The sequence below is a fragment of the Ahaetulla prasina genome, chromosome 4, assembly GCF_028640845.1.
Source record: "Ahaetulla prasina isolate Xishuangbanna chromosome 4, ASM2864084v1, whole genome shotgun sequence".
Taxonomy (NCBI): Eukaryota; Metazoa; Chordata; class Lepidosauria; order Squamata; family Colubridae; genus Ahaetulla; species Ahaetulla prasina.
Window position 1 is genome coordinate 22,551,493 of NC_080542.1, and position 25,691 is coordinate 22,577,183.

General features: G+C 42.2%; 1 protein-coding gene across 5 annotated transcripts; it reads left to right on the forward strand.

Moving 5' to 3' along the window:
• Positions 1–3,511: 3,511 nt before the first annotated feature.
• SULT2B1 (sulfotransferase family 2B member 1) lies at positions 3,512–25,357 on the forward strand. Of its 5 annotated transcripts, none has more exons than XM_058183434.1 (7): positions 3,512–3,612; positions 17,641–17,885; positions 19,920–20,128; positions 21,036–21,162; positions 21,268–21,362; positions 23,293–23,473; positions 24,780–25,357. In XM_058183434.1, exons 2-7 carry the CDS (start codon positions 17,750–17,752, stop codon positions 24,893–24,895), a joined length of 864 nt encoding a protein of 287 aa, XP_058039417.1. In that variant the 5' UTR covers positions 3,512–3,612; positions 17,641–17,749; the 3' UTR covers positions 24,896–25,357. The 5 variants fall into 5 exon arrangements, with proteins under 5 accessions (XP_058039417.1, XP_058039419.1, XP_058039415.1 ...); XM_058183432.1 differs by lacking the exon at positions 3,512–3,612 and adding an exon at positions 10,864–11,294; XM_058183435.1 differs by lacking the exon at positions 3,512–3,612 and adding an exon at positions 11,404–11,707.
• Positions 25,358–25,691: the final 334 nt, after the last annotated feature.

The following is a 25,691-nucleotide window of genomic DNA, read 5'->3' on the forward strand; positions in this document are numbered from 1 at the left end:
GTGCAGTATCCTTCCCCTGGAGTGGGGTGGGAATGGGGACTTTGCAGTATCCTTCCCCTGGAGTGGGGTGGGAATGGAGGTTGGGCAGTATCCTTCCCCTGGAGTGGGGTGGGAGAGGGGACTTTGCAGTATCCTTCCCCTGGAGTGGGGTGGGAATGGAGATTGGGCAGTATCCTTCCCCTGGAGTGGGGTGGGAATGGAGATTGGGCAGTATCCTTCCCCTGGAGAGGGGAGGGAATGGAGATTTTGCAGTATCCTTCCCCTGGAGTGGGGTGGGAATGGGGATTTTGCAGTATCCTTCCCCTGGAGTGGGGTGGGAATGGAGATTGGGCAGTATCCTTCCCCTGGAGCGGGGTGGGAATGGGGATTTTGCAGTATCCTTCCCTTGGAGTGGGGTGGGAATGGAGATTGTGCAGTATCCTTCCCCTGGTGTGGGGTGGAATGGGGATTTTGCAGTATCCTTCCCCTGGAGTGGGGTGGGAATGGGGATTTTGCAGTATCCTTCCCCTGGAGTGGGGTGGGAATGGAGATTGGGCAGTATCCTTCCCCTGGAGTGGGGTGGGAATGGAGATTGGGTAGTATCCTTCCCCTGGAGTGGGGTGGGAATGGGGATTTTGCAGTATCCTTCCCTTGGAGTGGGGTGGGAATGGAGATTGTGCAGTATCCTTCCCCTGGAGTGGGTTAGGAAAGGGGACTTTGCAGTATCCTTCCCCTGAAATGGGGTGGGAATGGAGATTGGGCAGTATCCTTCCCCTGGAGTGGGGTGGGAATGGGGATTTTGCAGTATCCTTTCCCTGGAGTGGGATGGGAATGGAGATTGGGCAGTATCCTTCCCCTGGAGTGGGGTGGGAATGGAGATTGGGCAGTATCCTCCCCCTGGAGTGGGGTGGGAATGGAGATTGGGCAGTATCCTTCCCCTGGAGTGGGATGGGAATGGAGATTGGGCAGTATCCTTCCCCTGGAGTGGGGTGGGAATGGGGACTTTGCAGTATCCTTCTCCTGGAGTGGGGTGGGAATAGAGATTGGGCAGTATCCTTCCCCTGGAGTGGGATGGGACAGGGGACTTTGCAGTATCCTTCCCCTGGAGTGGGATGGGAATGGAGATTGTGCAGTATCCTTCCCCTGGAGTGGGGTGGGAATGGAGATTGTGCAGTATCCTTCCCCTGGAGTGGGATGGGAATGGAGATTGGGCAGTATCCTTCCCCTGGAGTGGGGTGGGAATGGAGATTGTGCAGTATCCTTCCCCTGGAGTGGGGTGGGAATGGAGATTGTGCAGTATCCTTCCCCTGGAGTGGGGTGGGAATGGAGATTGGGCAGTATCCTTCCCCTGGAGTGGGATGGGAATGGAGATTGGGCAGTATCCTTCCCCTGGAGTGGGGTGGGAATGGAGATTTTGCAGTGCCACGCCTTCCAAGCCACACCCACAGAAGCAGCAGTAAAAAAAATTGAATTCCACACTGAATCAGAAGTGATTAGATTCACACCAAATACAGCTTTGAAATTAAAGTTGGGATATATGTTGACAGTGATAAGAATTTTACATGCACAAAGATACACTGATTCCTATGATGGAAGAATGGATGGTAAAGAGTTGCTGGAGATGGCAAAATTGACCGTTTTATTAAGAATAATAATTTATCTAGTTCAGTTTCCATGTGGAAACCACTTGGTAATTTTGTACTCAAAGCTGAAAATAAAATAAAATTCTAATTTTAGGCTTTGATGATTAGAATGGCTTTGTTATAGAAATGCCTTGAAACATTTAGAAATGTAAAGCAAAATATTGAGGCTGTAACTTTTTTGCATTCTACAAAAGTCGCTACATTTTTTCTTTCCGTTTTACTTCTTTCTGCACTTTTCTTCTGCCTTCTTTAACTTTCTTAATTTTTCTTTGTATTTGTATTTATCTTATAATCAACTTTAATAAAAATTCTAAGAAAAGGAAATAATATTGGGTATTTGCCCTGGTTTCTACTAGGCACTGTTATACTTCCCTTAAGGTGTGAACCCCTCCTGAAGTTCCACCAATATGTCAGAGAAAAAGGAAGAATTTAACTCAGGCCCAGAGTAATAAAAAACTTTACAGGTAGTCCTCAACTAGGGGCCTCTGGTGGCTCAACAGACTAAGACAGTCTGTTATTAACACAGCTTCTTGCAATTACTGCAGGTTCAAGTCCCACCAGGCCCAAGGTTGACTCAGCCTTCCATCCTTTATAAGGTAGGTAAAATGAGGACCCAGATTGTTGGGGGCAATAAATAATAAATAAATATAAATAAATAAAGTAAATAAATAATATACAAATGGATGAAGACTATTACTTAACACAGTGTAAGCCGTCCTGAGTCTTCGGAGAAGGGCGGGATATAAATGCAAATAAAAAAAAAAACTTACAACCATTCCTTCTGTGACTGTTCGAAGTTACAATGGCACTGAAAAAAGTTCACTTATGACCATGGCAGCATCCCTGTGGTCATGTGATCAAAATGCAGACACTTGGCAACTGGCATGTATTTATGATGGTTGCATTGTCCTGGGGTCATGTGATCGGGGTGGTATTCACTTAGCGCAGGGCCTTCTGCGCATGCACAGAGCATCAAAAACGTGGATAAATGGATGTGATTACATCCGGGAGGGTTGGCAGAGCCTCTCACAGCCGCCGCTACCGGTTTGCCCGAATCGGATAGAACTGGCTGAATACCACCACTGGATGTGATCACCTTTTGCGACTTCTGATAAGCAAAGTCAATGGGAAAACTAGATTCCCTTAACAACCACGTTACTAACTTAATAACTGTAGTGATTCACAACAACTGTGGCTTTGTAAAATGGGGCAAAGCTCACTTAACAACTGCCTTGCTTACCCAGAGAAATTTTAGGCTTAATTATGATGGTAAGTCAAGGACTACCTGTATAGATTTTGTCCCTCATTACTCTAAGAATTCAATCAATGTGTTTCTGTGCATTAAAATAGGGGTCTCCAACCATGGTCCCTTTAAGACTTGTGGACTTCAACTCTCAAGAGTTCCTCAACCAGCTTTGCTGGCTGAGGGACGCTGGGAGTTGAAGTCCACAAGTCTTAAAGGGACCAAGCTTGGAGACCCCTGCATTAAAACACACTATCTCCCTTTCTTGTGATTGGATCCTGCAACTACAGTACTGGAGACGCTTTCATCTACCTGCTCACCTACCTGCATGGTATGGGATGCTAACCATCTAATTTCTTTCCAAGAAGTCAACACATCCGGCATTGCAGTAGTCTCTTGGTGCAAACCTCTACAGTCAATCAACTGTATAACCTTGGGGAAAATGCTCGAACCATAAAATCTCCTAGGTATCAACTGGGCAAACAGTTGTGCGCAATCCAGGTAAGCAGGAAAGAGAGCCTGTGGGTGGGATAGGCAACCATACCAAGCTTGAAACAATTGTATAAAAAGACAACACCTGTCTTCGATAGACCTGTTTGTGATTCAGAGGGGTGAGTACCTGTTGGAAGCGGCAGAAGGCTGGATCAGGTTTTGGTGTGTATCAGGTGAAGATTGTGATGGATTGACTTTACTTGGGTGTGCAGCATCCAAGACTTAGTGAATCCGAGACTTAGTGAAAAAGTTAAGGTATGTGCAAGAGGTAGGTGTGTGCTCTTGGAATGGCTGCGGAAAGGACAATTGACAATATCGTCTTTATCTCTTGAAGGTTGGTACAGGGAGATGTGGGAAAGCTGTAGGCTCTGTTTCTTTGAGAGGGAAGGGGAGATGGAAGCAGAGAATAAAAAGAAGTGAGAAAAGGCTAGAGGAAAAGAGGGAAGAAAAAAAAACCAATGAAAAATAGAGGAGAGAGAGATGGGAAAAATCCAGAATAAAAACAAGGCAAAGGGGGAGGGAGAGAGGAGAGAAGAGAAAAGAGGAGAAGAGGAAGTGAGGAGAGGAGAGGAGGGAGAGAGGAGAGAAGAGAAAAGAGGAGAAGAGGAAGTGAGGAGAGGAGAGGAGGGGAGAGAGCGTAGGAGGGGCCAGGCGGGGCGGAGAGAATAAGAGAAGAGAAGAGAAGAGAAGAGAAGAGAAGAGAAGAGAAGAGAAGACAGCACTAATATAAAGTAGAATAGGAGATTTTTGGGGAGGGTAAACCATGAATTCTGGCTTTTCTCACCACTAGCCAGGTAGGATAGTTCTATAGAAAAGTTTTTAGTTTGCAAAAGCTGGAGGTGATGTTGGATTCCTAGTTTCTGTTGTAAAGAAAGGGGAGGACATTTGCCTACAGAAATGGATTGATGAAAGGAAACTATTATTTACATGCTATAGAGATAAACTGGAATTTCTCCTATATCCAGCTATCCATAAATATCAAGTACCTGGATGAAGAGTGGGTGGTAGCAAGGAGGAACATGGCATTTGAACTCTTTGCACAATCTCACTGTTGCCTAAATTTTGTAACTGTGACAGGATAGCTTTTTTCAGGGGTGGGGGGCACCTTTGGGCAATTTCTTATTTGTTTTCTGTATATAAAGACCTAGTATTGGTCATGGCATAGTGACCTCATCCGAAAGAACATCGTTGGAGTTTTCATCCTTGAAGTTTCTGGGGTGGGAGAGGTAGTTTAGAAACATAAATATATTATACTTATTGGACTTTTAATTTAAACAGCTGTATCTTGGTTGGATGGGAGTAGAGGGTATCTTTGCATGCCCATATGGTGATTCTTAGGGTTTTTTTTTCCAAACACAGCTATACTGTACATGGTCTATTTATAATCCCACCTTTATTATTTTTTATAAAAAACTCAAGGTGGCAAACATACCTAATAGTCGTTTGCCTTCCTATTTTCCTCACAATGACAACCCTATGAGGTAAGTTTATCTGAGGGAGTGGGACAGCCCAAAGTCACCTGGCTGTCTTTTATGTCTTTGATTGGCCCAAAGACAGCCAGCTGGCTTTCATGCCTAAGAGTGGGATAAGAACTCACCGTTTCCTGATTATTAGCCTAGTTATGACCAAACTCTCCTTTGATTAAGATTATTTTTTCATTCTGGCTAGGGAATTAAGATGGCTTCTCTAACCTTATCATATTGGGTGGAGATTTAACATAACCTTTCCCGAAAGGTCTTCTGTGCAAGCTGTTTGATGTGTTGTTTTAGTAGCCTGAATCTCTTCTCGAGACAAGGGACTATTTCATCTATTTTGGTAGGAGCCCTTGATTATCAAGGGGAAGGCAGGCGGTTGGAAATATCCATCCTCTGGGACTACAGAGGTTTGGGTTGCCAAGACATCTAGCCAGCTCACCAAATGCAAGGATCTCTTTCCCCAGGCAAGTAACTTTGGGAAATGCACTAATTGCTGTACATTTAGAGTGGCAAAGCTGCTTAGAGTGGCAAGGAGAGGAATAGAGCTGGAGTGTTTATTTTGACTACTGTAGGTTCGCTCTTAATTTCTCCAGAGAATAGCCTGTGGGAGAAAGGGTTGCCAGGTTGTTTGAGATTTGCAGCCTCTGATGGGGGTGTGGGGAGGGGCAGGTTGATGCGTTTATCTCAAGAAACCTAGTTTTTTTTTCCCCAGAGAAAAAAATTACAAATCCCTAAGTTATAGCAAAAAAAAAAAAAAGGAGGGAGTGGGGATTGTCAACCAAAGGGCAAACAGAGATAAATTAGCAGGAAGAACAGCACCAATAATGATTATGCTGATATATACCAATTCCTTTTTTTATCCTAATGTTACCAGTGAAATATGTTGGATTAGATTCAGATTGAAGATGCTCCCTAAAGGCACTAGTAATCAAAAATCATCATGCAGTTATTTTGTCTTTCCCTCTTCCTCAGCTTTTCTCTACTAAAAAGAAAAGAGATGGAAGATTTGGTGAGCAAACCCAGCAGTTTAGAAACTGATCTGCTGGGCATTAGTTCAAGAGGCTTTCAGTAAAGACTTTTATTGTGGACAATGTAGTTGGTAAAATTCTATGGAAGAAACTGGATGATTCCATGATAAAAATCACAGTTGTTTGCAATAGTTGATAGAGGAGCTGTGCTTTTAATCCATTATAATAATGAAACAGGTAATTGCATTAATATTTTTGAAGATGTATTTTGTTGGATACTGTTGGAAGAAATATCCATCTGGGTTCAATTCCAAGTGGGGACAAAGACACTGGAAACATGGAGACTGCTTGGAAAGATGGTTTAATGGTGGCCAGGATCACATGGCTTGAGATCCTGAACAGAAAAGAGATGAGATCCTGTGTGCTCCCTGGCTTTATGCTTTTTCTGAGCTTTGAACTTTCTGGGGCACAAGAAGAGTACCCTGATTGGCTGTCAGACTCCCAGGGGGTGGGGGGAAATGAGTGAGCTTGGTTGAGGCTTTAATGGCCCATTGACAAAAGTGGGGAGAATGAGTTTCTACCTCTGACCCATTGATAAAGGTGGGGGGAAATGAGTGAGCTTGGCTGAGGCTTTAATGGCCCATTGACAAAGGTGGGGGGGGAGTCAGGAAGCTGCTTTGTCTTTAAAACATGTTTCTCCATTTCTCATCCAGGGAAATATATTCTGCCTTTTAAATATTTTCTAAAATATTTCATTCTTCTAGGAGGGGGGTGGGTGCTAAATTCCTACAATACTTTGAGTAATCCTTCCTCCTTTATATAATTTTAATTTAAAACAATTAACAGGAAGATTAAAAACTAGGATAAAGTAATTAAAAGAGAAAAAGTAAGAAAGAAATCAGAAAAGGCTACAAGTGCAAGAAAAAAGAAGAAAAACAGAAAAGAAAGAAAAAAGATACAAAGAAAGGGCTTCCAATCCTATTTATAGCAGTTATAAAAGCAATTATAAGTTTACCTATTACTCTGTGGTTTTAACACACCTCTCTTCTTACTATAACGTATCCTATCTAATCATCAAAACCAGAGATGGATTTCAGCTGGTTCTGACCAGTTTTTGCGAACTGGTAGTGGAAAATTTGAGTAGTTTAGAGAACCAGTAAATATCACCTCTGCCTGGCCCTGCCCCCAATCTATTCCCGGCCTCCCAATCTCCCAGCTGATTGGCTAGAAGGAAAAAATCAGGGCTCGCTTTTCAGCTGGGAAATCGCTTGGCAAAGAAGAAGAAGATGCCTTTCCTTTAAATTGACAAGCCAAGAAGCAGCTGCTGGAAGGAGGTTTTTACCTGCAGAAGTAAAGTCATTCAGCTGTTCGTTTCTGGGTCAGCTGAACCACAAACTGGATAAGAGGAGGGATTCTTATATGGTTCTATGTTTTTGAAGCTTTGGGGTTTGTGCAACGTGGGTTTTGTGTTTCTAAAAAGGTTTGGGCGATTTCCATTGTGAAATATCCTGTCTTGAATGAGTTTTCTGCCTGCTTGTAAATGGAAACTTCTGGCTTTCACTTTCTGTAATCTCTAAGCACCTGTAGCTGTTTCCTTCTTACAAAGTTTTCTTTATGCAGCTGGCGGAATGAGCCTCAGGCAGGTTCCTTTGTTAGCAGCTTGATTTTTCCTTGCTTTTCTGGGAGCCTTTTCTTATGAGTAATATTTTATTTGTGGAAATGAAAAGGGGAGAGTTTGATTCCTTCCCAGAGCAGGTTAGTGGGGTGGGAAAGGAATGGGGATTTTACACTAGCCTTCCCCTGTCATGCCCACCAAGAACCGGTAATAAAAAAATTTGAAACCCACCACTGATCAAAACCATACATCATAAGTTCACTTTTGCTTTCCCAAAAACAATCCATATATTGCTTTGATGGTATTCCCCCCAGAACCGAGGGAGGGGGCTTCTGATGGCTGCATATCTAGTCTTACCTCAGATATCCACATTCTTTCTGCCCTCCATCCCTGGGCAAAGTGCAGTTGAGTAAACAAATTTGACCTATTTACTTTATGCTTTATAACCACAAAGGTTTGTGGTTTTGAAAGGTAACGTGAGTTTTGAAAGTGATGACAAGGCAAAAAAGGCCCCACTTTCTTTTTTGTTATTGTTTATACAAAGGAGAGCAGTTATACAATGGTCCGGCTCATCAGCTCTGCTGTAAACCAGGATGTGATTGGTCTAGGTCTGGTTTAAGTTTGGGCGAGCCTAGCCAATTGCAGTTTATTTGATAAACCATAATTTAAAAAAAACACAGCTTAATGAAGTGAGTTAATCCAGTCAATAACTTATTAGTATGTAAAAGCCTTGGGATTCAGAAAGAAAATACGCCACGTAGTAAGTTTGCCTGTTTTTCAATCAATCTCTATTGCTCTGCTTCTAACAGAGGCCATTATTTAAGGCAACATTTATTTGATCTCCTGCCATTGAAGTGTTGGAAGAAATGTCCATCTGGGTTCAGTTCCAAGTGGGGAAAAAGACACTGGATTCATGGAATTTGCTTGGAAAGAAGGTTTATTGATGAACAGGATCAGATGACTTGAGATCCTGGGCAAACAGGGCAGAGATGCTGAGAGTGCCTGGGTTTTATGCCCTCTGTTGGGCTTTGAATTTGAGCTTGTGTTCTGATTGTTTCTCAGACTCCCATGGGCCCAGGCAGGGGTAACTCTGTAGGTTATCTTTTGAGCCTGAGGGTTTGGTTGACTCTTGCTGGGTGATAATGGGTCATAAAATATTTCATTTTCCTAGAAGAGGGGTGGGTGCTAACTTCCTACAGAAGGTTGGCAGATAATCGTGTTTCTTTTCCTACCAGGATAACTTTTAGTTGCTGAGATATACGCCTTAAATCATAGTTTCAGCCACTGGAAGTTGTGGTTTTGATATTTCCCATCAGTTGATAATTCTGCCTGAATGCATATAAGACCGATAGCATTATATATTCTAGCTGAATTTCACATCCAAGAGCAAGCACCAGAGGCAAATTCCTTGTGTGTCCAACCACATTTGGTCAATAAAGAATTCTATTCTATTCTATTCTATTCTATTCTATTCTATTCTATTCTATTCTATTCTATTCTATTCTATTCTATTCTATTTTACTCTATTTTACCCTACCCTACCCTACCCTACCCTACCCTACCCTACCCTACCCCACTCCACTCCACTCCACTCCACTCCACTCCACTCCACTCCACTCCACTCCACTCCACTCCACTCCACTCCACAGAGTATTCTATACGAGTCAAAAAGAGGGCTGTGAAAATATTTACAGACCCCTTGCATCCTGGACATAAACTGTTTCAACTCCTACCTCAAAACGACACTATAGAGCGCTGCACACCAGAACAACTAGACACAAGAACAGTTTTCCCCCCGAACACCATCACTCTGCTAAACAAATAATTCCCTCAACACTGTCAAACTATTTACTAAGTCTGCACTAATATTAATCTTCTCATCGTTCCTATCACCCATCTCCTTCCACTAATGACTGTATGACTGTAACCTTGTTGCTGATATCCTTAAGATATATATTGTTTCCCAATATGATTCGATTGCTTATTTGTACCCTATGACTATCATTAAGTGTTGTACCTTATGATTCCTGCTGAATGTATCTTTTCTTTTTATGTACACTGAGAGCATATGCACCAAAGACAAATTCCTTGTGTGTCCAATCGTACTTAAAGAATAAATAATTCTATCTATCTATCTATCTATCTATCTATCTATCTATCTATCTATCTATCTATCTATCTATCTATCTATCCCTATCCCATCCCATCCCATCCCATCCCCATCCCCATCCCCATCCCCATCCCCATCCCCATCCCCATCCCCATCCCATCCCATCCCATCCCATCCCATCCCACCCCATCCCATCCCATCCTATCCTATTTTATTCTGTCTATTCATTTGGAAGAACAGCTGCCCGACTCCTGTCTGAAACCAAAGTGGATGAAAATCCCCAGCCACAATGTGAGTAGAGTAGTAGGTTTCCTGCAGTGACTGCAAGATGGATGGAGTAATTCCCTGCTCAACAGTGGAGCTGGGTTTGCACTTCATGTTCAGTTAAAGCAAGTTAAATTTGATTTCAGTTGAATATGTTGTCTGGACTCAGCCCACTGGGTTTTATGGCATCACCTGTTTTGTGAATCCAGCCATTTGTAATTTAATAGAATAAATCATAAATAACCAAACTGCTTATCTATGGAGATTCTCAATCATCCAAGTCAAGGTTGTTCCAAAAGTGTTTTCTCCAAAAGACAACTGGTCATACTCTGTGTTTTCTTTGAAAATATTTCACTTCTCATCCAAGAAGCTTCTTCAGCTCTCTTCTTCAGAACTGAAGAAGCTTCTTGGATGAGAAGCGAAATGTTTTCAAAGAAAACACAGAGAAAGTCCAGTTGCCTTTTGGGAAAAACACTCTTGGGACTGGTTGTTGAATGAACCAGTCAACAATGCTATGATTCTATTTACATTTGGCTGATCTTATAAAACAAGTTGATAAGTGCCTGATTTAGTTTAGTACTTGGATGGGAGACATCCCAGTTCTGTAATCTAATCTGGGAAGTTGGAAAAATATCTTAAAAAAAGACCACGGGAAGCACTTCCATCTTCTTGTTGAGAAAACTGCATGAGTTTCTCCATGAAGATTAATTTGAGGAAGGGAAGATCTAATGACTATGCTTAAATGATTCTGGTTATGGATGCAACTTCAAAGGGTAATTAATATCAATTAGATAGCTGTAAGTGTGGAGCCTCCCTCTTTCTGATTCTTGCATCCTCTAATTGTCCTCAAGCATATTTTTGCATCTCTTCATCTAAGGTCCACCTATAATTCCTCACAGCCTTGTTGTGTATTCCTTAACAGTGTGGTTGGTGGGTGGGAAGAAAAAACAGAACAAAGCTTTGCTGAACAGCCGAATCTTGAGAGACATCAAAAAGTTCTTCATGTTCTGTAGCTTCTTATTGTGTGGGGTGGTGTCCAGACATATTAATGGCATTATCACAGACGCTGCTTTCTGGTTTGCTAAGAGCTGCCTTTTCCCACCCAGTTTGGGGAATTCAGATGCATCTCCTATGGAAGTCATCACTGACTTGGTATTACTTATGGTAGCGTGTAGGAAGAGACCTCCCCAGGTCAGGTCCAACTGGCAGGGCAGGTTCCTCCTATGTATTGCAATATTGATGCCTGCTTTTTCCAATGTCACTCCAGCACTTGTTCTGGGTGAGAAGGAGGGGAACAACCCATCAGGGAACCTTGCTTGATTACAATAAGTAGAAATCAAAAGTTTTTCCAGTGCTGGGTGTGCTTTCATCCCACATCCTGTCTTTGGTGCTCAGTGATGCAGATGGCAAAGGATCTTCTCTCTTGCTCTCTCTCAATAGGTTAACACTAGGGGATAGGGTCATTCAATGAAACTGGTTGATGCTTGGGTTCAAATCACAAAAAAGTAAGTACTTCTTCGTGTTACATCTACCCAGAACGTGGAACTTATTTCAGGTGAGAAAAAGAGAAAAAGAATGAAGGAAAAAAAAATCCATGATTTTTAAGTGACTCCAGTTGACTTCCATTTTCAGAGCAAAATAACTTATAGGACAAGGTGCTAGGGCCAATAAGGAACAAGTTGAAACATTATGCTGGATGGATGCACAGCCAGCCAGATTTTTAGACTGGATTTGGCATTTTTATCCTTATCAAGGACCTGGGATAGGCAGATCTTGTTATTTCATGGTAATAAAGGTGTGTCGTAGGATGTAAGCTGTTCCGAGTAAAGCTGCCTTTTGCAATTGTCTGATAGTGATTTTGTCAATGTCACAGTGTTCCAGATATTTGGGATTGCACCCAAGGAGATTTTTACCACAGGTACTACCTTTGCTTTCTACAATCCTTCTATTTGTGTTTCGAAGTCTTTGCATTTTGTGAACTTTTCCATTTCTTTCTCTTCTAGTCTCCTGTTTTCAGCTACTGCCACGTCCACTGTCTAGACTTTTTTGTTTTTCTTATCAACAATTGTTAAGTCGGGGGTGTGATGTGACAGGTACTTGTCTGTTTGTGTTCTAAAGTCACAGAGCACTGTAGCTTTTTCATTTTCCATTATTTTGTCTACTTCTTGTTCCGACCAGTTCTTGATTGCAGGAAAGTGAAATTTTTGCTATTACATTATATTACATTGAGGCTCTTTTTGTCATGCCACTACCCTTGTTTCCCTGAAAATAGGACCAGGTCTTATTTTCTTTTGGGCCCCAAAATAAGCACTAGGACTTATTTTTAGGGGGTGTCTAACCCCCCCCCCCTATGTATGGGAGACTCACTTCTTCTTCTTCTTGCTCACGGCGGGGCAAGAGGCTGTGTGGCATACCACTGCCGTTGCCACGAGGTGGGGGATAGAGATGACTTGCATGCCCCACACTGCTTATCTTAGGGCTCCTGCAGTCAGGACACCCATATCCTGACACCTGTCTTGCCTTGTGGCCACAGCACCAGCATAGCATTCAGCCTCCTGCTCCATTGCGGCCGCAAACAAGCAGAAAAAATGGGCCGGTGGCCATGTGGGCCTCTGCTGCACATGGGTACTGGTGGCTGCCGCTGTGAGGCAGATGTCGGGGCATGGATTGCCTGGCTGCAGGGCCCTGAAGTAAGCCAGTGTGAGGCGCATGGAGCAGCTCCACCCCCGCCTTGCCTCGCGGCTGCAGCACTGCAAGCAGGGGTGAAATGCTACTGGTTTTGCCTGGATCGGGAGAACCGGTAGCGGAGATTGGGGATGGTTCACTGTACAGGTAGCAATTGCTGGGTGGCCATACCCCCAAACCGATCCATGGCCTGCAGCCCTGCCATGCTTCCCTGCCTTCCATGCTGCCAAACTCATTGTTCGGAGCATCTAAGGAAACGACTTCCAACTCTTCAAGATTGACTTTAAGCGCTCCGAGAAGCCTACAGCAAAAGTAGTGGCAGTGGGAGAAACAGGTGTGTGTGTGTCCCTCCTCAGTGCTCCTTTCCCAGGTGACAGCCAGGGCTTTTCTGCCTCCTGTTTTCCTAAGAGGGGCGGTGTCTGCCTCCAAGTCCTTGCAGAGGGACACACACACACACGCACACACACGCACACACACACCCCTGTCACCCCCGCTGCCGCTACTTTTGCTGTCGGCTTCTTAAAATCGATCTTGAAGAGCCGGAAGACGTTTCCTTAGATCGCTAAACATCAGCAATCTAAGGAAACATCTTCTTACACCTTCTCCTCCTCATTTCCCCCTCCTTTCCACTTCTGTGCCTGGATTCTGCTTCTGCAAGAGAAGGCTCCAATGTTCGCTTGGGTGGTAGAGGGAAACTCTAAGTGTTGGGGGCTTCAGAAGGGCAGAATGTGTTTCAAAATGTGCAGCTCCTGGCTCTAACAGTGAGTGACGTCAAGTTGGCCATGGTCACATGACCACCAAGCCATATCCATCAAGCCACGCCCACAGAACTGGTAGCAAACATTTTTACATTTCATCTCTGACCGCAAGCAACCAGAGGAATGAGCGGGCAGCCAGCTGCACAGGGTCTTAAGTAGGGCTTATTTGGTATTAGGTGCATGAGGAAAACATGCTAGATTTTATTTTCAAGACAGGTCTTATTTCAGATATTCAAATATTCAGAATATTTGTAATTAGTCTGTGTGATCTGCTCAACTAAGTAGGTGGTCCACTGTTTCTTCAGCTTCTTTGCAGAGATAACATTTGCTGTCTGCTGCTGTTTTCTCAGTTCTGGCTTTATATGCATTTGTTCTTAAGGCTTAGCGCAGCCAGAATTAGCTTCTCTGTTACTTTATTCAGCTTTCCAGCTCTTAGCATTGTTAGGTTTTGCTGTTATATCCTTTGCCTGTTAGGTTGTTTTTATTTTTGGTATACTGGCTATGTAGTAGTTTGCCTTGCGATGTCTCTTTTCAATTCTTCATTTAGTCTTTCTTATAGGCCAGTCTGGTTTCTCTGGAACTTAGTAAGCTTTCATGGTATACCAGCCTCACTGCATGTTCTTCACTATCCTTCAGATATTCTTCCAATGCCCTTTTTATTTCTTCAGCTATCTGGTATACTTGAAACATTTCATGCTTCTTGGTAAGTAGAGTATGTCAACATCGCTGCATGAATGAAGGGGATGATTCATTGTCATTATTTTTCTAATCTTCTTATCCAGAACTTTTAGTTCTGCATAAATCCAGTCCACTCTTCCAGCTGTGTATATAATGCTTGGAATTGCCCAAGTTTAATTGCTTTGATGGGATGCGGTGGCTCAGTTGGCTAAGATTCTGACCTTGTGGATCAAAAGGTCAGCAGTTTAGCGGTTTGAATCCCTAGTGCCACATAATGGGCTGAGCTCCTGTTACTTGTCCCAGCTTCTGCCAACCTAGCAGTTTCGAAAGCACGTAAAAATGCAAGTAGAAAAAATAGGGACCACCTTTGGTGGGAAGGTAACAGTGTTCCATGTGCCTTTGGCGTTTATTCATGGTGGCCACATGACCATGGAGACGTCTTCGGACAGTGCTGGCTCTTCAGCTTTGAAACAGAGATGAGCACCTCCCCCTAGAGTTGGGAATGACTAGCTGTTGTGTCTTGCCCGCTCTCACCACAGCCGGGGTCTGCTTATCTGCTTCCGAATGCTGAAGAATGTCCTCCCGGCCCCAGACCTGGCTCCATGCCCAGACAGGCTGAGGAGGGGGCATCTCCCGGCCCCAGCCCTGGCTCCATACCCAAGCAGGCTGCAGAGGAGGGAGCACCCCCCGGCCCCAGCCCTGGCTCCATGCCCAGGCAAACGGAGCAGCTAGACCCCTCCCCCTCCTCCACAGCATGTGAGCCTGAGGAAAGTTTATTTCCAACAGCTGCTGATTGGAGTGACCCTCGCATCAGAAGACTGGATAGGCGGAGGCAACAGAAGGAAGGGAGGGGCAGGCCTTAATGAGTGCTGAGTCATGGAGCCACACCCCATGGCCTATATAAAGGATCTGCTTTCTGGCAGTCTCTGAGTCAGGCAAAGTCGAACTTATCTTGCTGAAGTCACTTTCTGGTCTCCTGCCTGCTCTGAGGACTTGGCTAGGACTTTGGGCAGAGCTGCAGAGGCAAGCCTGATTCGGATTTCCCTGACCCGGCCGTCAGCGGAGGAGTGGGACACGACATCAGCACATATGTGTGAGGGGAAATTTTACCTTTACCTTTAATTGCCTTGATGGTATTTCTTGCACTAAATTGGGAGTTTCAGACCTTCTTCACTCTCATGATGCATTCACTTTTAACCTTCTTCTTGATTTCCATGTGCTTGATGTCAATTTGAAGGATTCCCAGAGACAGGTAGTCCTTGATTTACAACACTTCATTTAGTGACTGTTCAAAGTTACAATAGCATTGAAACAAGTAACTTATGGCCATTTTTCACATTTTTACAACCTTTGCAGCATCCCCATAGTCAAGTGATCAAAATTCAGATGCTTGGCAGCTGATTCCTATTTTGCACTGGTTGCAGTGTCCCAGGATCATTTGATCACCTCTTAAGATCTTCTGACAAACAAAGTCAATGTGAAAGTCAGATTCACTTAACAACCGTGTTACTAACTTAATCATTGCAGTGATTCACTTCACATCTGTGGCAAAAAAGTCATAAAATGGGGCAAAACTCACTTAACAAATCTCTTGCTTAGCAACAGAAATTTTGAGCTCTGTTGTGGTCATACATCGTGGACTACCTGTCTTTTTAGTGAACTTCTTCATCTATAGTCTTATTGTTATTATTATAGATGGCTGCACAATCAGATGTTTACAGTGGATCTGGTATTTTTATTCACCTATTGCAGGGGTGTCAAACTCAAGGCTTAGATCTGATCTGCAGGGCTACCCTTGAAACAGTGAAGGACTGGCCTGTGGTGCCTCTGTTAGTGAAAACAGAGCTGGTGAAGGCTGCACCCCACTCCGAGCTCTGTTTTTGCTGGCAGTAGGTTATAGGAGGCCGTCGCAACCAAAAATGGAGTTTGGGAGCCTGTTTTCACTGGCAGAGTGCTTGGGCCGCCACAGGCGCCCCTGACACGAGTGATGTCATGCTGGTCACACCTATCCAAGCCACACACACCCCAGCACCCCCCCCCAAGAGGTTAAACACAACTCTGATGCGGCCCTCAATGAAATAAAGTTTGACACCCCTGACCTATTGAGACCTTCCCAAAGGCTTAAGATAGACAGAAGTTGTTGTTTGATGATATTAAAGGCATTATTATTATTGCAATAAGGGACGCGGTGGCTCAGGGGCTAGGACATTGAGCTTGTCGATCGAAAGGTCGGCAGCTCGGCAGTTTGAATCCCTAGTGCTGCCATGTAACGGGGTGAGCTCCCATTACTTGTCCCAGCTTCTGCCAACCTAGCAGTTTCGAAAGCACGTAAAAATGCAAGTAGAAAAAATAGGGACAACCTTTGGTGGGAAGGTAACAGCGTTCTGTGCGCCTTTGGCATTGAGTCATGCCGGCCACATGACTATGGAGACATCTTTGGACAGCGCTGGCTCTTTGGCTTTGAAACGGAGATGAACACCGCCCCCTAGAGTTGGCAACGACTAGCACATATGTGCGAGGGGAACCTTTACCTTTACCTTATTATTGCAATTTATATTCTAATGCTATTAAGCACCCAGTCAAGCCAACTCTTCTTTCTTGTCTGTTTAAGCTTTCTAGAACTATACGCTCTTAGCAGCACCATGCTTAGGAGACAAGATATAATTAGTGCACCAATGTAGTTTAGAAATCATAATGTTGGATCAGGATGGGGAAACCAACTCAATATTCTACCTAGTGATGAAACTCACTGAGTAACTTCAGGTTAATTTCTGCTTCTCAAGCTAACCTATCTCACAGGGTTGTTCTGAGGATAAAACAGGGAAGAGAGAATTCCTGTCTTAGTTCCTTTCAGGAAAAGAAGGAAGTACAGATATAAACATTAAAAACCGAAGATGAATTAATCTATAAATTTTGCTTTCTCCTGTATTTTTTTAAAAAAAAGAATTTAGTATTTTCAATCTTGCATTGTAATGAAATATACCTAAAACATTACTTTTGATCCTGTTTATACATAAACGTGTGAATTTTTTTTTGAAGCACGCACTTTAAAAACAAATTTAGCAAAATTCTCACTAATCTACAACAGCCAAAGCGCAATAGATAAAACGTATTTCTGGCACAGAGTATGTTGTATCTTAACAGCTTCCTAATATGACCAGACGCTGCTCAGAAAAAGAAGCTTAGAGTTTTTGTCTCATTTTTAAAAGGATTTGCCAATTCTGTAATTTATTAAAACAACATCAACCATAACCCATATGTGAATGAAATCCTCATTACATCCTAGATGAGATTTTAATTTGTTCCAGTAGGGATTTTTCGGCTTTTTTTTTTTTTTTTATGAAGCCTGAGAATTACACATAGCATCTAAGCTTGGAGAGAAGCTGTTTAGGAGTCCCATTGTCTGTGAGCGTGTGTGCGAGAATGCTCAAACAATTTCTTATTTGCCTTAAGACAGAGCAAATAAAAAGAAAAAAGCTAATGAGGGAAAAGAGATACTTTGCTACAGCACATCAGCTTTCCATAACCTCCAAATTGAAATTCTGGCTGTTATAGCTGTAATTGGACATATCTGGAAGGTCTGGAGGGGTTTTTCCCCCCCCCCTTCTTAAAGTAGCAAATAGACCATGAGCCAAGACGATTTGAGTTCCAATTTTCTGTCTGCTACTGGGTACCGCTGCTTTTTCTTTTCCTCATTGTCAAACGTTCGTAAATCTGTTCTCATTTTCAGAGGACACAACTAATTCTCCTGACTGAAAGGAAGAATCCTTTGAATTTGGTTTTGCCGCCAAGTTTCACACTTATTTTCAAACCTTTCCTGTTATCTGCTGGGCCTGAGGATGTTCAAAGAGTATTTCCAATATAAAGGGATCAGTTTTCCTCAAGTCATCTATGCAGAACCTGTGTTGCAGATGGTAGAAAAGGATTTCCAAGTCCGAGATGACGATATTTTCAATGTCACTTATCAGAAATCAGGTAGAATTTTTTGGGCTACTTGTGGGGAGGGAAAATGCTTCAGATTAGTGGGTGATAGCAAGCTGACTATATTTTTTATGTGTTTTCTAAAATAAAAATAGAATTACTGTTCCATTTAGTTTCCATATGGGACTTAACTCTTAGTAATAGCATAAACAATTTTTACAAAACACTGCTTTTGGAAAAAAATAAGTAACAACAAAAAACAACAGCAGACAGCACTAGCAGTAAATATGTGACATTTAAAAATAGCTAAAACTTTTAAATTTGTTTTAATATTTTATTGCAGTTTGTAAAAGATTTTAACCTGGAACTTCTTAATAAAGCACAAGATAGGGAGGCAAATGGATGATATTACATGGCATGAGCTTAAATAATAATATGCATGGCATCCTTTAGAAGCATTTGTGCCACTTTTCTATTAAATAGAAATAAATATTTGTGGTTTCAAAAAACTCAAAGAAGCATCCAGGAAACTTCAGATCAAATCAGGGTTTTTCAACCTTGACAACTTTAAGATTTGGGGACTTCAGCTCCCAGAATTCTCCAGCATGGCTGGTTGGGGAAATCTGGGACTTGAACTCTATGCATCTTAATTTGCCAAGATAGAGAAATACTGGATTAGACTCTTTTAGAGGTCAGCTGAGATGGGTTCTTCTGGCTTTCACAGACAGGCATTTTCTTAGTTCTCTCAAAAGAACTATTTTGAGAACTATCTTCTCAAAAGAACTATTAATATACGTACTCTACAAGTGTGTACATAATTATTGTATGTAATTGCTGAGATAAAAAGGAGATTATGTATATAGAAAAGAAATTTTGTTGTTGTTCAGAATTAAGCTGAGCAATTGTACAATTGGGATTCTGTAGATTTCTGGGAAGCCCTATTTGGATTGTTGCTAATAAAATGAGGGAACAACAGAAGGAAAATATTGAAAATAAGTTTAGTTCACCACTGTCTTCCTCAAATGCATGACTTCAACTCCCAGAATTCCCTAGCTGGTGTGGTTATTGCTGCACACATCTGGAGAAGCTAACCAGCTTTGGAAAGGCTGTTCTAATTTTGATTTGATTAAGCCTGGGCCTAATCCAGACCTTGGATAATTGACCTGGTTTTGCTAAATATTAACAGGTAGCTATCGAAGCAGCTAATCAAGGTTTTCTACCCTTGAGTTAAGAGATATACAAGTAGTTCTTGAATTACATCATAATGGAGTCTGTTGTGAATGCCATGTTGTTAAGTGAATCAATGGTCCAAGGTTGATGCAGTTTTGTGAAAACCAGAAGTAAATGCTAGTTTTCAGTAAAATCGTCATATAATGACACACAACAGCAGGATGCTGCAAGCGGCTGATATAATGCAGTCTAGTTGCCGAGTATCAAAATATTAAGTAATATTTAACTGCAAGTTGTCACGTGATTTAGATTGTAAGTACCCTCCAGATAGGTCTTTCAGAACTTCAAACGGTCACTAAGCAACTGGTCATAAGTGGAGGACTACCTATAGACCAGTTCAGTAGCGTGAAGGCAGATGATGCAGGCCTTGCTCAGGTCAGAGCATAGTTAGAGAAATAAAGCTGTGTACAGGTAGCCCTCAACTTACAGTAGTTCATTTAGTGACTGTTCAAAGTTACAACGGCACCGAAAAAAGTGACTTATGACCATTTTTACATTTACAGTCATTGCAGCATCCCCAGGGTCATGTGATCAAAATTCAGATGCTTGACAACTGACTCATATTTATGACTGTTGCAGTGTCCCAGGGTCATGTGATCCCCTTTTACGACTTTCTGACAAGCAAAGTCAATGGGGAAGCTGGATTCACTTAACAACGGTGTTACTAACTTAAAACTGCAGTGATTTATTTAGCAACTATAGGAAGAAAGATTGTAAAATGGGGCAGAACTTACTTAATAAATGTCCCATTTAACAACAGAAATACACACATATATATATATTTGAAGGAAGTAAAGTAACCAGAAAACCAGAATTGATTAAACACTGCTTTCTTGGAATGGTGGGGACTTCTTTTAGGAACAGTATGGATGCTGGAGATTTTAAGTCTCATCCGTAGCAACGGAGACCCTACCTGGTGCCAAACCACACCCAATTGGGATCGAGGTCCCTGGTTCGAGACAGTGATAGGGTACAGGACAGCTCTGACCAACAAATCGCCACGCATTATTAGCTCCCACCTGCCTTCCCAACTTTTTGCCAAGTCTTTCTTCAGATCCAAAGCTAAGGTAAGAGGGAAATTATGATCACGGCAGACTTCCATTTTACTGTAACTCAGACCATTGCTCCATTAGTAAGCTCGGGTGACTGAGCACAATCAGAATTGAAGCCCAGTGTGGTGTATTCTGTCATTTTTTTAAAACTTTGGTTTGTAGAGTGAACCAGGAACAAGCCAGGATCTATTTTACAAATGAGCAGATTTTAGTTGTTTGGCTGATATCCCTGTAAATTGAACATTGTCTTGGGTGGGATGCAAACCAAATCAGGAACAAGCCATGAAAACAGTAATGAATACTGGTTCTATGGCAAATGGTAGTTTTAAATATTGATCTACTGCACTAAAGCAAACCAGAGTTTATTTGGTGGTTCCATTTAAATGAGACCTCTGAGTTCAGCAAACTTGGGGAAAAGCTTCTTGTTGGGCTCATGTTCCATTCCCAGTGATCTCCTTTTAGATGTCAAAGAATAGACCTATTAACAGGTAGTCCTCGACTTACAACCAGTAGTGAGCATTCAAAATTACAACAGCACTGAAAAAAGTGACTTATGACTGGTTCTCATGAACGTTGCAGCATTCCCATGGTCATATGACTAAAATCTGGGTGCTTGGCAACCGGCATTACGATGGGTTGCAGTGCCCTATGGGTCATGTGATCTTCATTTGGCAGCCAACTTCTGACGAGCAAAATCAATGGGGAAAGGCAGATTCGTTTAATGACTGTGTGATTCTCTGAACAACTGCAACCGTGGCAAAAATGGGGTGCCTACACTTATCAATAACTGATTAGCAGACCAGGGAAAGGAACAATCTATTTCTGGAGGAGGGCTTGTTTTCTCACATGGGCTCTGCTATTTTCTGATGTCGCGTCTAATTTTTCGACATCTTCCAACCATCCCACATTTTTCTGTGCATAGATAATCTACACTGTCAGGAACCCCAAAGATGTCTTGGTGTCCCTCTATCATTTTGCTTCAATGTTTCACCCCTATAAGGACCCTGGCACCTTGGATCAATTTCTGGAATGCTTTCTAAAAGGAGATGGTAAGTGAATGGGTGTAGAAGAATTTTTGGTCCTCTCTCCCCCCCCCCCCACCATATGTCTACTTTTTTCTCAATCCTCCCATCTAATTCCTCTTGTAATTACAGTGCCCTTTGGATCCTGGTTTGACCATGTTAAAGGTTGGATGAACTTTAAGGATAAGGAGAACTTCTTCGTCATTACATATGAGGAGTTGCAAGAGGTTGTTATTATGTTATTTTGCTTGTCAGTTCAACTGGGTTTTATGGGTGTTATGAGCAGAGATATAACCACTAGGAGTAGGCGAGTCCTGGATTTGATTGAGATGGTCAGATTCTGAAGGTAATTAAAAAGTGTGGGAATTATTTTAGTGATAATCAGCAGGGATGACTGTCCTGCTTTCACAGATCCTTGGCTAATTCAATGCTTTATGCTCTCCAAGATGCAGGAGGAGACCTGTCTCTGCCATGAAGACATAGCTTATTCTCTGCTAGACCACCGACTGAGTTTATGAGGGAGTGATTATTTATCTACTCACTATCAAGTGACTTTGGGCAACTTACAATGTCCATAAATAACAGTATATTATTTGCTATGTTTCAAGCAAAAAATATTTATGAGTCAACTTTTCTTGTTCGCTCAGTAATCACAGTGCCTTTGAACCAGGGGTGCTATTCAGCAGGTTCTGACACTTTCTGGAAAACCGGTAGCAGAAATTTTGAGCAGTCCGGAGAACTGGCAAATACCACCTCTGGCTGGCCCCAGTGTGGGGTGGGAATGGAGATTTTGCAATATCCTTCCCCCAGGAGTGTGGAGGGAATGGGGATTTTGCAGTATCTTCCCTTGGAGAGAGGAGGGAATGGAGAGTTTGCAGTATCCTTCCCCTGCAATGCCCACCAAGCCACACCACACCACACCCACCAAGCCACGCCCACAGAACTGGTAGTAAAAAAACACGAATTCCACCACTGCTTTTAATACCTGGGTTCTCACAGCACTCAAAGCCATGGTTAATTCAACCACAGTGTAACCAGTTAGTCCAATTTTTTTTATTCCCATAAAAGATTGAACCAAAAACTGATTACATCACTTAGGTTTGGTGTGTGTGTGTGTTTTTTAGTTAGATGAAAACATATAAGTTTATGATTGATTTGGTCAGAGAGGTATCTGTACTGTGTATGGAATTCTTGGTACTCTCTGAATGAACTTGGTTGTTTCCTTGGAAACATTTCATAACAAATTGGGAAATATCTTCAGTACAAGTTGTGCATGGAGGTTGCTGCTGATAACAATGATGAGCATTGTTGGGCAACAAAATTGCATGCCCAACCTAGTTGGGCAACAATACTGCAAGCAAACAACCAAGCTCAGTGAGCACCAAGATCTCCATATGGTAGTTCAAAACTGAGTTATATTGTACTGTGTATCTTTACACAGGCATATGTTATAGAAATGCCAAGTCTTAATACATATACAGCTCATTGTCCATTTAATATGATACTCTACCACTTAAGAAGAGAGTGAAGAAGACTGAATCTGTACGATCCAAATGCCCATCTGTATACAACAGTGGTCAACAGGCCATAATAGTAAGCACTTTATGATCCAGGCTTAACGAAAAAGAGATGATAATGACTGGCTAGGTCCTTCAGTGTAGAAAGGGGGATTAAGACATTTGTTGTGTCAAAATAGGGCCCAGGAGTTTTATTTCTAGGGTTTCTCAGACTCAGGCAGCACCATTCAAACCAACTTTGGGGGATGGGGTGGGGAAGAATGGCTGAATTCTGACTTTGTACTAAATCCTCCGTTTGTCTGGTTCTGGTATGGCTTGTTGTGTTGACATAATCCATTGGGGCAGATCAAAAGACATACAGCTAAACATTGCTCAGCTCTATATTTAAATCTAGTTAATAAATTTGGATGCTTTATTGAAAAAGCATTCTGAAAACAATATTGTGGTGAAGGCTTGGGGGCATAATTGTTTTGTTCCCCTCCTTGGACTAGAGTTTCTCCAACTGTGCACTGATGGTTTTGGAAGAAACATGCTAGTTAAAACTGAGTTTGAAACATTTTCTGTTTTGAGCAGAATTAATGATGCCAGGTGTGTACCACCCAGAGTGGTTTTCAGGCTGTCTTGTCTGGTTGTCCTCCAGGATCTGCGAGGGAGTGTTGTTCGTATCAGCCAGTTCTTAGGCAAAGACTTAGACGATGCAGCCATTGACTCTGTGGTTGCGAATGCCTCCTTTGAATCCATGAAGAGTAATAAGATGTCCAACTTCTCACTCACGCCGAACTTCATCATGAACCAAAAGAAAAGTGCTTTCCTTCGCAAAGGTGATGAAGGGATGGAAAGGGCAATCATTGGCCATCTGGATGTGCCTCAGCCAGGGTGATCTTTTAGGGCAGCGGTTCCCAACCTTGGCCATTTTCAGGGGTATGGACTTCAACGTCCAGAATTCTTGTCAATGGCCATGCTGGCAGTGGGATCCTGGGAGCTGAAGTCCACAAACCCAGAGATGGTCAAGGTTGGGGTACATTATTTAAAGGGATGCCACCAAACCCCAAACTCTTAAGGGATTTTGAGCTGTAAGACCTGGCAGGATCCTCTTCTGTCCTTCCAGTTCCCTCAGCAACTTTCCGAGATACTTATCACACTCTCTTTAGCATTTCTTTGGAAACATTTATGCCACCTTGTTCATATCCTGTGTTGAAATCAAATGATTTTCAAGATTAGCTTTCTTCAGCCTGATTCACTTGCTTCGGACTACAGCTCTTAGGAGTCACAGTACCAATCTGAATTCTGGGAGTTGAAGTTTGGCTTGTCTGCAGAGGACCAGGTTGATGAAAAAACACTTTAAATATAGTGAATTAATCATAATGGAACACAGACATATTAATATCACACAGTCTTCTGCCATTCTCTGGTCAACAAATCAGCTTGGGACATATTGTCTTCAGGACTGTATTCACAGCTTTATGGCTGGTATTGATCAACAATTTGGTGAGGTTGATCTATCTACTGGTACAATGTTGTTCTTGGAAAACAGGGATTCAACTCTTCAAGGTATCCCTGGTCAGTAGGAGTAGAAGGGTGAAGACATTGATCCCTAGTTTTATAGTACAAAGTTTGTTATACTCTCTGGGATGCCCTGCTTAACTGATCATTTGGCTTCTTATATCTACATTGATAAAACACAGCAATGAAGTAATCTTGATGACATCATTCTTAAGAATTCTATATCAAGAGCCAAGTGATAGCCCTGTATAGAATTAGGATTTCCGAATGCATTTTTTCCATGTGGAAGAAAAAACAATAATTTAGCAATCCAAACATTAAAATTAAAATTTGAAGAACAGTCCTGTTTGCTCAATATTTCTTAAGAGCTACAAGAAGAATCTGTATTTGTCCCAAAGGAGAACAACCCTAATTTTAAGATAATAATCTTCCCCAAAATTAAGATTAGTCAGAAAAATATTGTCTATCTCTATTTTTGTATTCTTAATTAATTTAAGATGACACTCTTATATTTCAGGGTGAATTATTTGGGGAAAACCACCTATTTTGTTTGGGTAAATATCGTAGAATACTTCCCCCACTGTGTCTGACTCTAATGAGTTATTATTTTGTTTTGGTTTCTAGGGATTTCTGGAGATTGGAAAAATCACCTGACTAAGGCACAGAGTGAATGTTTTGACCAAGTCTACCATGAGCGTCTGCAAGATTTAAGTGTCACTTTTCCCTGGGACAAGAAATAAATTTGCCTTTTTCCAGTTGATTCCCTCCAGTACTGGACTGAATAGTGACTTATCAGGATAGTCACTGTCTAGTGCAGGATGTTGTAGATTAGTGGGAACATCTATGGGTGGTTCAGAAATTATTCAGAGAGCTTTCCTGAATTTCATGGGAGAAGAATGGGAGGATAATTATTAAGGCCAGAAAGTTAAGAGGAATATGTGGGATGGGGTGGATTAAGATTCCTGAGGTAACCAAACTATATACTGATATCTTAAGTCTCAAGATATGGTTTTGAACATACACGGTGCTCAACATCTTGCTGAAATCAAGCACATCGGAATCTGGTCAGTGCCTGGATGGAAGACTAACTACCGTCTGTGAACCCTCTTGTCCCTGATGGAAATTGTATTGTAAATATAATATAATATAATAAAGTCAGGCAACCAATGCTTCTTCGTTTTAAAGAAGCACAGGTGAACACACCTGCTCCTCAATCCATCATTGGTTTTCAATTCCTGTTATCCTGGGGAGATAAGACTGACTCTATTATCAGAAGCTGTAGCCACCTGGGGAAGAACTTCAGGGAACGAGCAGAACATTTCCTGTTGCCATGACAGTTTTGCTCCTTTGTCATGGTAATAGGCCACCACCTCTTGACTCTGCCCTAACAGGAGACCAAGGACAGACCAGGTATTTACAGTAAAGCAGGGTTGGCACCATTTTCATTAGGTCAAGGGTAACACTTGGCTAGTATTAGATCGGTATGCTGGAGTTATGATCCAGAAAAGGGGGTGAAGTCAGATAAAAGAAGTGAGC